Source organism: Aspergillus viridinutans, assembly GCF_018404265.1.
Source record: "Aspergillus viridinutans IFM 47045 DNA, scaffold_1, whole genome shotgun sequence".
NCBI classification, from domain to species: Eukaryota; Fungi; Ascomycota; class Eurotiomycetes; order Eurotiales; family Aspergillaceae; genus Aspergillus; species Aspergillus viridinutans.
Window position 1 is genome coordinate 3,215,726 of NW_025091217.1, and position 14,477 is coordinate 3,230,202.

Consider the following 14,477-nt stretch of genomic DNA (forward strand, 5'->3'; position numbering starts at 1 on the left):
CCATACGCGTATACGTACATAAATATTACATATACAGTTTTATACCTTATCCTTGAATTACAGGGAAGATAGATATTCCGCAAATTTGCCAGTTACAGTTTAGTTCTGTTTTGAAATAGGTTTCAGAAAAGAAAATCTTAAGTTAAACGTCTGCACCGGTTATGCACAGTGCCTTTAGTTGTATTGACAGGTCCTCGCGGCGGGATCAACAGTACCATTAAGAGTCAGTGTAAATAAATTAATATGAAGTGCCGGGCTACAATTGCAGGACACATACCCACACTATAAGATCTGGTTAACATCGGTGGGCAGGGAGCGGCATATAGCTCTTGATCAGCCATGTTATCCCCATTGATATTATTAATGATAGACATGTTTCTGGCGAAGATGCTGAACTGAGAAATTGCTGCTATAGCTGTATTGCCCTAAACAGGTAACTACCTAGCTCAGCCAGACCCACTAGTAGAAAGGGAACAAGACATGGAAACTGGTGGCTCGTGAACCACGGACTGAGTCGTTGGCGGAGTGTGTCTAGACCAACAGCTGAGGATAGTATACCATCACTGATTACTCTGATCACTCTGATCATCGCCGGAAATGTGTATCTCATGATCAGAATCAGCATTTAACTATCGGTAGATTACGAAATAGATTATGATTACTTTTCCGTTAGCCCGTGGTCAGTTGTGTGGACTGTTCGAAAGCCTATATAAATGCGCTCATGCAGCCTAAACTGAAGCATTTGTATTCGCGGAACGAGAGGACAAGATAATTACCAACATGGGACCGATTTCGGAGTATCTATACCATATAGTACTGACAACCTCTCATCTCACCAAAAATCCCAACAACATTGTTGAAAAAGTACGCGTCCCTGGGACCTATACATCTCTGCCAGCGGCCAAAGCCGCGGCACACAGCTGTCTGTTTGACGCCGGATATGAACGAGAGTTCTTCACCAAGTACGAGGTCGATCCGGCTGTTTTCGAAGAACAAAATCTTCTTGAGCGCTCTGGCCTGGCAGTGCTCGCTGTAGCTGCAGACGGGACTACATTCCGGGTTCGGATTGACACGACCCCGAATAACATGCGCCTAACGACGGATCTTGAGGATGGTAGGATATCGATTCCGTTGTACTATGTGATTGAGACTACCATCGTGTATGGCGGGCAGAAGGAGACAACCAGTGTCCGCAATCTAAACATTGAAGGGACGTTCGAAACATATGAAGAAGCTTGGGCTTTTGCAAAGCAGGTATTACTGTCCAAGGAGGACAAGGTCACCAAAGACAGTTTCGCGGAGTATGATGAGGCCGCACCCGATGAGAAAGATTGCGGGTATGGAGAGAATGTGATTGTGCATGCTGCTAATAATTATGGGGAGAATTTCTTGATCAGTGTCATTCAGACTCAGGAACTGCAAAATGTCGCTTTGACAGAGGCAGCGATGAGGATTGCTTAAGGGTGGTTGTTCACAAATTTGCTTTGGGAACTGCAGATTGTATCAGACCCGGACGTGCGCTCACATTCAAATAACTGGAAATACAACAAATAACAGGATATTGGAGTTCTTGAAAGCCGACTCTATCATCCTGTCTTGGGATAAAAACCCTCATGGCCCTTGGAATATTGATCTTTGCCCTGGCTAAACCCGAATGCTATGCGGCGCAGTACCTTCTACACCTTCCTCAGCAGGATATCTTCACGTTCCTTGAAGGTGACTAATGTGGCCATACCCAGATGTAATGTAGCAGAAAGTCTCCTCTTTAGCTAGAAATAGCAGAATCTTGATATATGCTCCTGTTTTTCTACGAAGTCTCTAGCAACGACGCCGAATACCACTGGCTTAGTGATTATAAAACCTTGATGGAGACAAAACTGCCGTTTAGTGGAACCCTGTAGTGATCGCTTTCCGCCATCTCGTTGGAAGTCGTTGCAAGCCATTGATCTATTGCCTGACACAATGGCCAATTAGAAATTTCCAACATCCAATTTATGTCGCACATCCAGGAACCACTGGGATTTTTCAACAGGGCCGTCTACCTTAAAAATGTTGGGCTACAGACAGGTCGGAATTGTGCACAAACAATAAGTGCTTCTTTTTGAACCGCTCTTTACGATGAACTATTAGAGAACGAGCCCCTCTGAGTCAATCTTCCCAAGTCCGATGCCGATTTGCAATCGTCAGCGTGACCTTCCTCAACTACCGAGTCCAGATGTCGCATTTGCTGAAACACACAGCTTTGACCTATCTCAGCTCCACTGGCAGTCGACCAGCACCAAAACTTCTTTTGGGACATGAAGCTAGGGTCTCTCAAATCCAGGGCGATGAGCCGTCCATTTCCCCCGCCCCCAACAAAATCTTCTATGGTTCAGCCTTAGCTAGCTGAGGTGCGCCGGACATGACGGGAAATCTGGACTGTGTGCATTATTGCTCTTTATGGAATGAATAACCTCATAGATTATTATTCAATTTTCTCTACATCATAAGGCATGGTATACCATTTGATGTGGGCTGGCATTTGAGCTTTCATACGAGATAAATTGCGTCTACCAGGGTATTGTTGCATGTAGCTTTCCGGTCACGTCTTTTAAACCAAAATAAGAGAAGCCAAGGACCCCAATTCAAGAACAATTTCCGCTGCGATTAGAGTCTAGAACGAAGTTGAGTTACGTTTCCCCGAACCCCCGCTGAGCTATTTCTGACACACGCTGAGCTGTGTCCCTGTCTTGATTACGCCACTTGCGTAATTAAGCTACCTTTCAACGCAATGTCTGTGTAGCTTTTGCTATATTACTTTTCCCTAAAAATCTCAAAGCTTTTCGGATTTGTGATTTAAGCCTACATAGCTCATTTCCGAAGGATGTAGCTGCATTCAGCAAAACAACATAAAAGTCAACTATAATCATTAAAGCACAATACAATGATCAATGGGGAAACGTCATCCACCATTCCCTACAAAGTCTAGTACCAATGAAACAGATGATGTTTTACCCTGGTAAACGCCTTGCTATGTTTGAAATTTCAGCCACCACCATACTTATATTTTCTTTCCAGGCAAGACAAATACCGTCCAGCTATTCTTAAACAAGTGGTTGGACAAGATGAGACACTTAACATATTAAAGAGCTTCATGATACATAGAGTGTGGACTTCCAACTACTGCTAATATCTTTCTCCCTCCCCACCTCCGGAAAATTACAATAGCCAGCTTATCCTGAGTCCTGAGTCCTGACTAAAGTCTGAGTATAGAAATTTCCGCACCTACTTTTCTATGGACCCCCTGGGACAGGGAAAACATCCACAATCCTTGCTCTGGCGCGTCAGTTATATGGCGATGCTAGCATGAGCCAGATGGTTCTTGAATTAAATGCTGGTGATGATAGAAGTGTGCATGATGTCCAAACACAGATAAAGACATTTGCAAGTACATTCACTAGCCCTCTCCCAGATCAAATAGTCCCTAACTGCTCTTCCCTTCTTCTTCTTCTTCTTTTTTTCTGTGAATAAGGCACGAGACCCATTTTCAACAAAGTTCCTTCTCGAGGGTGCCGTTCGTTTAGCATATTCAAGCTAGTTATATTGGATGAAGCGGACGCAATGGAACACACTGCGCAAATGGCCCTTCGTCAGATCATTGAAGACTATGCAGCCTTCACTCAATTCTGCATTATCACCAACAATATTTACAAACTATCACCGGCCTTGATATCACGATGCGCACGGCTCCGGTTTCCACCTCTGTGCCCTTCCGCGATACGCACTTTGATATCGCAGGTCGCCATTATAGAAAATATTCAAATCAGACCAGAGGCGCTAGAGTACCTATCTACCGTCAGCCATGGAGACATGAGGCAGGCTCTGACTGTTTTACAAGAATGCCATCTAAGCAGTACGTTTTGGCCGTATAATGAATATTATACAACTATATCTCCGATAATATAATACTAATTGAAGGCTCCAGAAACCCCACAACAGGCGTCGACATCAGCTCTCCCTGCCGATGGAGTGATTACTACAGAGACCATTCATGAATATACTCACACCCCGCTACCTTCTGATATATCACTTATCATAGAGGAGGCAAGAGGTGACAATTACAGTCACTGCATCGCCTCCATCAACAAAATAAAGAGTGAGAAGGGCCTGAATCTAGCTGATCTCTTAACTGCGCTCACTACTCAACTGCAGCACGCACAGGTGCCTGCCTCTGTCAAGATTACCTAGTTAGACGCTCTCTCTGAAATAGAGGCTAACCTAGCATGTGGAGGCTCGGAAGAAATCCAGACTGGGGCATTGGTAGGAGCCATCAAAAAGGGTTGGTTGTTAAGAGCCAGGTTCCTGGGATCTTTTGACTGTGCATATCAAGAGGCGGAGGTTCGTATTTGTATGTAAACTTATGCAGCTGAGAATTGATTGGAAGGTCTGAACTAATATTTCCTGAAACTTATACTAACTGACGCATAAAAGAAGCAAATATATGATGGTTTCAGAAAATGTAGCTCGCTTGTGCGCGCAGCTTGCACATTGTACATGTTAACTGATGGGAAGCCCTGCTAGGCTCTCTGACGCCAGCGACTAGGTGCCTGGCCCATGTCCTGATGCGGGGGTTGACGCGTATAAAACTTCAAGGCCCAGGCCTCTGTTAGTTCCACGCAACACGTGGAAAAGACGCGTTTTAAGTAGGCGCTGATTTTGATGCTCTTCAGTTCCTCGCTCATGGTCAATAGGGTCTATATATTTTTGCATCTGAGCGAGAAGCGAACTAGTACAGTGACACTATAGACTGAACAGCATAATAACCTGGCCATGTTTTGTAAAGTAGTGCTCATAGTTCGCTCTGCCTGCCAGCTGACTGCTGATGGGCATTACGCAAAGTAGACGATCACCTAGGCGCATATCTTGATTGGATGGGGGTCTGAAAGTAAAAATGCCAGAGTGAACATCACACCTATAGTATATGACTCTGGCCACTTAAATACAACCAGCTATTTGCTGTTTTTGCGACCATAACCATTATTTGTAATAATTCAGCTCTTAATGAGCTATCAGATATGTGAACTAAATCATTCATCCTGCACTATACTATTTCCAGAACTCATTTATGTGCAAAAGAAAGGAAAAAGTTTCAGAGCTGAACAGGCAAACATGCATTTACTGCCGCAACATAATGGCCCCATGTGATAAGCTCCCTGGTACAGTCATCTGGATTAATCACACACTTAATTAAGGTTAGTCCGCTGCGGTTAGCTTTTGCCTTCTCAATGGCCTCAGCCAGTTCACTACTGGTTGTCGCACGGAGACCACAAGCGCCACCATCAGTGGAGTTAAATGCTTGGGCCAACAACGCATAGTCCCAGTTTTTGATCTGGTTATAGATCCCATTATGGATTTCCACCTCAATTGTGTATCCTTGGTTGTTGACCAATATTATGATCACCGGAGTCTTGTACCGAATCATCTGCGAGACCTCCTGCGCTGTCATCTGGAATGCCCCATCGCCGACCATCACGACCACTTAACGTTGGGGTTCTGCGACAGCATAGCCAAACCCTGCCGGTATCGACCATCCGATATGACCCCATTGCATTTCGATCTCAAACTTGGTGCCCTGGGGCAACTTCATATTAATTCCATTGAACCACGAGTCTCCCGTGTCCACAAATAATGTCGTCTCTGCGGTCAGCAACAGTTGAACCTGCCGCGACATTTCTTTACGAGTGAGCAGGGCCATTGAACTAGATGCCTCGATTAGTGAGGGATCGGGGCAAATGCGATTGTACTCAGTCAACGTCGTTTCATTCCTGTGGACCATCTTTTCTAGCCCAGACAGAAAGTCCCTCAGATGAACCCGCCCAAACATGGCTCCAGGGAAGAAGATATGGTCCAACCCCGCAATCATGAGAGCTGTGAAGGCAACGCCCACGCACACAATTGCATCCGTCCAGTTGAGAATGGAATCCGCGGCGAGCGTACTTACCTGGCCCCAGAAGATCCCCGCGTACTGGGGATGATCCTCTGGGAAAGATCCTTTAGCTGCTGGCTGCACGACTACCGCACAACCAATTGCTTCAGCAAGACGCAGTAATTCAGTGTCGGCAGCAGCTCTGCGCACTTTAGGACCGACGAGTATGATCAGTTTTTCCTTCCCGGACAGGTATTCCGCAGAACAGTCAATTGCTGCCAGCAAAGAGTCATTGTCACTCTGGATGGGATCAACCACCGCGCTGATAGGACCAGGTCGTGCACATGGAGCGCCTGAGAGGTTCGTCGGAATTTCGATATATGCCGGCCTTTTACTGATCAAGGCAGCCCGGATCGCGCGGTCAATCAAACGCGGAGCGTCCTGCACTCTCCCCACGGCGACAGCGCTGCAGGTAATTTTCTCCGCCATCTGGAGCTGATAGGCGAAATCACTCGTTCCGAGGGTATGGTGTAACTGATGAAACTGTGCTGCATCATTGGTATTCGGGGATCCGCTGATTAGAATGAGCGGCAGATACTCTGCATACGCACTGCCCGTACCGTTGAAGGCAGAGAAGGCGCCTACGTTGTAGGTCACAATACAAGCAGCAACACCATTTGCACGGACATAGCCCTCCGCCGCAAGGGAGCAGTTTAGTTCATTTGCACAGCCAATTTCCGATAGCTTTGGGTGGCTTGTAGCTTGTCTAGCAGGATCAGGTTATAGTCTCCAGGAACAACAAAGTGATGTACAATTCCAATCTGCGACAGCCTCTCTGCGAGGTAGTCACCCACGGTGAACACTGCCATGTGGACTCCTATTCTGACTAAAGATTTCCTGCCTCCTCACCAAGGTGCTCCGACTTTGACTAAAGCTTTTAATAGCTCGCCACCGCCTGCGTTGGTATCTACTATTGATGACGTATATGCTCTGTCAACAGAACGGAACCATAATACAGCCTTGATCATACAATCCAGATCTGCCACCACAGGAATAACTTTAATGTAAAATCTAGACCCAACTCCTATTTTTAAGTCGTATGACTCCAACCCGTCATGTACTAACTATCTGTGGATGGCCTGACAGCGGCTCCACCCCCGTTAAAATGCATATTGCTGGTAGTCCTCCAAGTTGATTCTCTCTGAAATTGGATAACTTTCAGTTACTCGTCCAACGACAACCTATCCTCTTTGAACTTCTCGCCCGGTCAGCTTGGCGACTCTTCAGACCAATTATTGTATTGGTAGATTTTCGGATATCATGGAGATACCAGATAAGCAGTGGGCACAGGTCATTGAGACACCAGGTAGTAGTGTTATCTACAAGCAAATTCCTGTTTGGCAACCTGGCCCGGATGAAGTGTTAGTCAATATCAAGTACTCTGGCGTCTGCCATACAGACCTGCACACTATGAAAAGTGACTGGCCGCTTAAGTCCAAGTGGCCTCTTGTCGGTGGCCACAAGGGGGCTGGTATAGTGGTTGCTAAGGGCGAATTAGTCACTGACATCAATATCGGTGACCACGCCGGTGTAAAATGGCTTAATGGATCATGTCTTTCATGCGAGTTCTGCTGTCAGTCTGATGAACCCCTCTGTGCTAAGGCTTTGCTCTCTGGATACACAGTTGATGGAACCTTCCAACAGTATTGTGTGGCGAAGGCTATGCATGTGTCTAAGATTCCCAAGCATACACCCCTAGATGCTGTTGCCCCAATCCTATGCGCTGGTATTACTGTTTACAAGGGTCTGAAGGAGTCCTGTACACGGCCTGGACAAATAGTTGCAATTGTTGGTGCTGGTGGGGGATTGGGATCCCTTGCACAGCAGTATGCAAAGGCTATGGGCCTCAGAGTTGTTGCTATTGATAGTGGTGATGAGAAAAAGGCAATGTGCCAGGAGCTGGGTGCTGAAGTATGCTCTTTATTGATCAACTATCACTGATGAGCAGTTTAATATGGCTAATAGAGCATTCTGCTAGGTGTTTATCGATTTTCTCAAAAAGCAAAGATCTTGTTAATGATGTCTGGGCCGCTACAATAGATGGGCTCGGGCCACATACTACGCTTTTACTTGCTGCTTCAGAGTTACCATTTCAGCAGGCAGCGAGCTATGTGAGACCTTGTAGTACAATTATCGCAATAGGCATGCCAGCCCACACTTATCTTAAAGCTCCTGTATTCAGTACGGTTGTCCAAATGATTAATATTAAGGGAAGCTACGTCGGCAACTAGCAGGATGGGTATAAAGCCATTAATTTTTTTAACCGGGGTCTCATTCATGTCCCCTTCAAAACTGTGCCGCTATCTGAGTTGGGCAAAGTTGTATGAGCTAATAAGTAAGCCGTGTTTTCCATTCCCAAGCCAGTTCTGGATATCAGAAAGAGGACGTACACTTACCAGAACAACAGAGCAGGAAAAGATTGTTGGCCGCTACATCCTGGAAATGCCAGAGTAGAGACTCTCAACTGTTCTCAGTATAATAGGTTGAGTAAAAGCTTTTGTAATTTCCTATTAGGATTCTGTCGATAATAAGGACTGTCATAGGAGAGCAGGCTAACTTCCGAGTTTTTGACCGCAAAAATACCGAACTCTTCCAAGGTGTATTAGCAGATAAGAGTGATCGAGGGAGAAGAAAACGTGCCAGTGGTCCTTTCCTTCTACTAGCTTCCTGCTAGGTACATTGCAATCAAGACTTTGACTCCTCTTGTCCACTACAATAAATTTATAGCATTTGTCTCTTAAAAGATATGTTGAAGCACGTTACAAGCATAGTGACCTCATGTAATGGTAGCAATCTGCAACCTAGCAGACTTTACAGTGGTCCCATGACCATCCGCCGCTCTTTACTGACCTTCCATGCTTAATCTTTCCAACATCTTTATAGGATACTCCTCATTCTAACTGGACTGACACGTCTCTTGATCCCTTTGCAGACCCTGGTGGATAATAATCTATCTGTTACGCCAGAAACACATGAATTCTGTAAGCACTCAAATGATAATTTAAGGGGAAGATAATTATTTGGTTACTGCGGGATACAAAGTGTTCGTTATATGGGGTGAGCTGAATATAAGTGCTGGGAGGCCACCCCAGGGTTGATTGAGAAATGGGCATGGCTATTAAAGGGCGGCAAGTAATTGATTGAAATAAACAATCACTGGAGGACAATAAGGGGAGAAACCCACTATTCTAGCTAATTGATTTGCTTAGATGGCCAAAAAGAGCTTCTAACATAACTAGCGCGATGCTTCGCGGCCGTCTACCTTTCTGGGTAGTGTATTGACTCGAGTGTAACCGATCTCCAGGGGACACACATCAAAGTGGGATAGACCTGGTGTCGGGTGTATGATACAAAAGAGTATAAGACCAGCTACTCTTCTAAGTCAGTTTCTGTACAGCGCAATACAATTTTCAGTCACAAGGGTAGTCCGGAATAATTCTGGATATGGACAAGCATAACCTTGTATTGGCAATTAGAATTTTTAGAAACAATCAATGAGATAAGTGGTGACAGCTTTTCAGAACGTATCGTATACGGCTGGCAAATATAACTATCTTTATGATCTCAGCAGATTACTGATCTCTGTATATAATTCTCAGGCTGGATCTATATGGAGCATGAAACGGTTGGGTACCTTCTCAATATTGACCTACCGTACGGTCGTACATAGCTTTTTTTGTCAGCAGAACGGTCATGAGAGTCATTTATCTGTATTATCATCCAACATTGAATGCAAAGCATATGTCAGTTAAGAGAAGATTATGTTACAGCGTGGCATGACGTACATGACGTCTCCTGGTTAGGTCATAATCACTAATGAATCTCGATCTAAACGTCATTCCCCACAGCACCCGATCCGATCAGCCCACTCAGCCTTTGGAGCTAGTTTCCAGCCAGCGCATAACCTTAAAAGGCCGAGTCTCACATACTGGGCGTATTTAACTAGATGACAGCATTGTCAAACATCATGAATAACGCGCTCGTCCCAAATCGACTGAAGCACGCGCTCCTCCCATTCTATTTACTGCTATAGATGCAATCTGTACATTTATCACAATAGTAGTCATCATGCTCTCCAGCACTGGACCTCGCGTTGGCATTGTTGGTGTAGGCCAGGTTGGCGCCGCAGCCGCGAACGCGCTTATCATGAATTCGGTCGTGCATGAGCTGATCCTGGTTGATATCAAATCTGAGCTCCGAAATGCCCAAGTCCAGGAACTCTCTGACGTGAGCCGAGTGAGCGGACGTGTGGAAATGCGCGTCCGAGCAGGGACATATCATGAGGCTGGGCAGTGTGACATTATTATCATCACAGCGGGGTCTAAGTTCTCTGTTGGCGAAACCAGCGTGCAACATATGTATCGCAACCTAGGGATCGTCCGGAGTGTGATCCAGGCGATGCGCCCCTTCCGATCGGATGCCATCCTCCTGGTTGTGTCAAATCCCGTAGATCTGCTGGCCACCATCGCGCAACAGCTCTCCGGCCTGTCCCCCTCGCAAGTCTTGGGGTCTGGTACCCTTCTTGACTCAGTTCGGCTGCGTGGACTATTGGCCAACAAAGCTGGAGTACATGAGGGCCGAACCCGAACGTGACCTGACTGACGGTTGTGATCATAGGTCGCCGCGGACGCAATTGATATCCATGTTCTTGGTATGCAGGGTCTCGATGAGGTCGTGGCCTGGTCAACCGCCGCTGTGAGTGGCGTGCCACTAGCCTCCGCCGTGCCGCCGGATACGTTTGATCCTGTCCAGCTCACCAATGAGTGCAAGCAGATCTCCCAGGCCATCATCAAAGCAAAGGGGGCAATGCCCCTTGGGATCGGCGCTATCATCTCCAAGATCTGTTCATCCATCCTCGGTGACCAGCGAGATATCCTTCCCATCAGCCATTTTCAAGAGGAGTTCGGCTGTTGTTTCAGTTTGCCAGTGGTCCTGGGACGGAAGGGAATTATCAGCACGATTTGGATTCCGGTAAATGGGGAGGAGTGGGGTAGAATTACCAAGTCAGCCGGAGCCTTGAATGAGATAATTGAGCATGTGAACGAGTGATTCGTCCTTCGCCTGCTGCAGTGAGGAGATTATTATGTATTATCTATTTCGGACTTTGCTTTTCACTATCTTTTGTCCTAATCGATAAGTGTAATAGTATCCAAGGCGGGTTCATGACGCGTAGTTAGCAATCTTGACACAATATAAAGCATAATTTAGACGTCTTTTACGTTACAGGGGTAGTAGACTATCAGGGCTACTCTCAGAAACATATTCAACGATTGGGAATGCCCCGCTCACTTCTAATCAGATGCCGCTTGATGGTCACGAAACTGTCCGGACTGACCGAAATCGAATCGATTCCCCGGTCTGATAGGAACTGAGCGAACTGGGGGTGGTCACTCGGTGCCTGGCCACAGATCCCGATCTTGCAGCCCTTTTGACGTGCCACCGTGATCACCTGTGCAATCATCCACTTGACAGCCTCGTCTTGTTCGTTGAAGATGTCCGCAAGCTCGGCCGAATCACGGTCAACGCCAAGAGTAAGCTGTGTCAAGTCGTTGGAGCCGATGGAGAACCCATCAAAGCAGTCCGCGAACTCCGCAGCCAGGATGACATTGCTAGGGATCTCACACATCACATACACCTGGAGGCCGTGGTCCCCGCGCCGCAGCCCATTGTCTGCCAGCACGTTCAACACCTTGTGCGCCTCGTCCACCGTGCGACAGAAGGGGATCATGACGATGGCGTTGGTAAAGCCCATCTCGTCGCGCAGTCGCTTAATGGCACGGCATTCGAGCGCAAAGCCCTCGCGGTACCGCGGCGAGTAGTAGCGAGACGCGCCGCGAAAGCCAATCATTGGGTTATCCTCCTGTGGCTCGAATTCGGCGCCACCAATGAGCCCTGCATACTCATTGGTCTTGAAGTCGCTCATGCGGAGGATGGCGGGACGGGGATAGACGGAGGCACAGAGAGCCGCGAATCCTTGCGCCAATTGGTCCACAAAATAGTCGCAGCGGTCGCGCTCGTAGCCCGTCGTCAGGCGCGCAATCTCGGCTTTGGCCTCTGCATCCTGCAACCGGTCGAAGTGGACCAGTGCCATTGGGTGCACCCTGATCGCGTTACTGACGACGAACTCCATGCGCGCCAACCCGATCCCGTCTACGGGCAGCCGCCACCAGCGGTAAGCGGCCGCCGGGTTGGCCAGGTTGATCATCACCTGGGTCTTCACTGGCGGTAGGCCCGTCAGATCCACGGTCTGGGTTGTGATCTCCGCGCGACCCTCGTAAACCAGGCCCGTGTCCCCTTCAGCGCAGGAGACAGTGATCTCCTGCCTCGTGTGCAACACGTAAGTAGCATTGCCCGTGCCCACAACCGCCGGAAGGCCCAGCTCGCGGCTGACGATTGCTGCGTGCGAGGTGCGGCCGCCGTGGTCCGTGACGATCGCGGCCGCCTGTTTCATGATGGGCACCCAGTCCGGGTCCGTGGTCGGAGTCACCAGAATCGACCCGTTGACGAACCGGTCTTGGTCCCGGGCCGATTCGATGAGACAGACGCGGCCAGCGACCGCCGCTTCTCCGATAGAGACGCCCGTAGCCAGCACTCGGCCCTTGCCGTGGCCAACCTGATACGTCTGGAGGCGGGCGGTGGCATCGCCCCGGCGCGAATGCACTGTTTCTGGCCTTGCCTGCACGATGTACAGGCGGCCCGTGACCCCATCCTTGGCCCATTCCATGTCCATGGGCCGTGCATAATGGCCCTCAATGGTACACGCCCAGCGAGCGAGCTGGAGAATCTCTGGATCGCTGAGGACGAAAGTGGCGCGCTCAGCTTTGGACGTTGGCACGTTATGCGTCGGCTGTCGCGGATCGTCACTGTAGATCATCTTGATTGCCTTGTCCCCTCGCTTCTTGCTGATGATGGGCCGCAGCCGGGCATTATCCAGCAGAGGCTTGAAGACCTGGTACTCATCTGGGTTGACCGCGCCCTGAACGACATTTTCGCCAAGACCCCACGCGGCATTGATAAGCACAACCTGGTCGAAGCCGCTTTCTGTGTCGATAGAGAACATGACGCCGGACCCCCCGGCGGCGGACCGCACCATCTGCTGCACGCCGACGGACAGCGCGATGCCCATCTGGTCAAAGCCCTTGGTCTGACGGTAGCTGATGGCCCGGTCCGTGAAGAGCGAGGCGTAGCACCGCCGGCAGGCATCTAGTACTGCCCTTTCCCCTGTAATATTGAGGTACGACTCGAGCTGACCGGCGAAGCTGGCGTCCGGCAAGTCCTCAGCAGTAGCGCTCGAGCGTACTGCCACGCTCGGTTCGGAGACGCCTACTCGGGTGGCTAGAGCGCGATAGGCGTCCCGGATGCGACTGGCGGCATCTTCCGGCCAGCTTCCATGAAGAAACAGCCGGCGCATTGTCCTGCCCGTCTCGGCCAGGGTTGTCTTTTCCGCTTCCCAGTCCGCAATCAGCCCGGCCATCGTGTCCCGAATCCCATTGGCGTCCACGTAGACCCAGTATGCCTGAGCTGTTGTGGCAAAGCCAGGAGGCACTGCGATTCCCTTTGTCCCAAGGGTGTTGATCATCTCACCCAGCGAGGCATTCTTACCTCCGACAACGGCACCATCATGAAGTCGGACTTGCTCAAAGTCACGAACAAGAAGATCGCTGTTCTGTGTGCTTGTTGTCATTCTTGCTTATAGTTTTGTTCCCTCTCTGAGGTAGAAAAATTATGTGTAGACAAATTCGTGCGTGATTCAAGACGTTCATTTGCAGATGCTGGACCGTAAAATAGGCCAGATGCACCCGTCGAATCGTAAATGGTCATCCCATGCTCACCAGAAAGGCCAGAAGACAAAGACTGGAAAATCCAATCGCCAACGGTTCCACGGATCGACAGATCCTACACTCGGCCGGTGTCTAGTCGATCCCCGAGCTGAATCACATGGTAACTCCAAAGATCTCCTGATCAGTTATATTGGTCTGGAATGGGCCTACGACTGTCAAACGCATCATTGACTGTCACTGCTGTGATGTATGAATTAGATGTTCCAACATCATGCCTTTTCTCCACTCCCTTATTTGACTGCTCAATTGATATCATGACGCACTTTAATCTGCATCAGGATATCTGCCTAATGAGCAAAAAATTTGCATCCTTAATCCTCGTGTTAGGAAACAGCGCATAGTTACAATAGTCAGCTAGGTTGAGCTCTCATAGTCTAATAATACTCATCAAAGTAGCAACAGTTAGTGTGCAGGACAACAACTGAAAGGTAACAGATTAAGACTGGTCATCCATTGGTGGAGCTAGGGCCGAAATTAGCATTAGTGGTTTAAAGCATGGTGTCTTAATAGGGCATTCACTACTATATTAAACAAGGGCGGCCCCCACCCCCCATACTAGTTGTACAAATTCTTTTTATCTCTTTCAGCTTGGACAGTATCATCGGAAAGGGATATGCTGATCAAACTCCATGGGGCTGGAGCCGCTGGACACCAAGCTTGTAAAATCACGT

The 14,477-nt window shown here is 48.4% G+C and overlaps 4 protein-coding genes across 4 annotated transcripts; 2 read left to right on the top strand and 2 right to left on the bottom strand.

Annotated features, from left to right (window-relative positions):
• Window positions 1-780: 780 nt before the first annotated feature.
• On the top strand, window positions 781-1,461 carry Aspvir_001000 (uncharacterized protein; the record flags this gene model as incomplete). Its single annotated transcript, XM_043266130.1, has 1 exon — window positions 781-1,461. One exon carries the CDS (start codon window positions 781-783, stop codon window positions 1,459-1,461), a length of 681 nt encoding a protein of 226 aa, XP_043122065.1.
• Window positions 1,462-5,518: 4,057 nt separating this feature from the next.
• Aspvir_001001 (pyruvate decarboxylase 3) lies at window positions 5,519-6,774 on the bottom strand (the record flags this gene model as incomplete). Its single annotated transcript, XM_043266131.1, has 2 exons — window positions 5,519-6,649; window positions 6,718-6,774. 2 exons carry the CDS (start codon window positions 6,772-6,774, stop codon window positions 5,519-5,521), a joined length of 1,188 nt encoding a protein of 395 aa, XP_043122066.1.
• A 3,259-nt stretch (window positions 6,775-10,033) lies between these two features.
• On the top strand, window positions 10,034-11,014 carry Aspvir_001002 (lactate/malate dehydrogenase family protein; the record flags this gene model as incomplete). The annotated part of the gene is made up of 2 exons (XM_043266132.1): window positions 10,034-10,531; window positions 10,583-11,014. The coding sequence occupies 2 exons, from the start codon at window positions 10,034-10,036 to the stop codon at window positions 11,012-11,014; spliced, it is 930 nt and encodes a 309-aa protein (XP_043122067.1).
• Window positions 11,015-11,228: 214 nt separating this feature from the next.
• Aspvir_001003 (phosphoenolpyruvate synthase) lies at window positions 11,229-13,649 on the bottom strand (the record flags this gene model as incomplete). The annotated part of the gene is made up of 1 exon (XM_043266133.1): window positions 11,229-13,649. One exon carries the CDS (start codon window positions 13,647-13,649, stop codon window positions 11,229-11,231), a length of 2,421 nt encoding a protein of 806 aa, XP_043122068.1.
• Window positions 13,650-14,477: the final 828 nt, after the last annotated feature.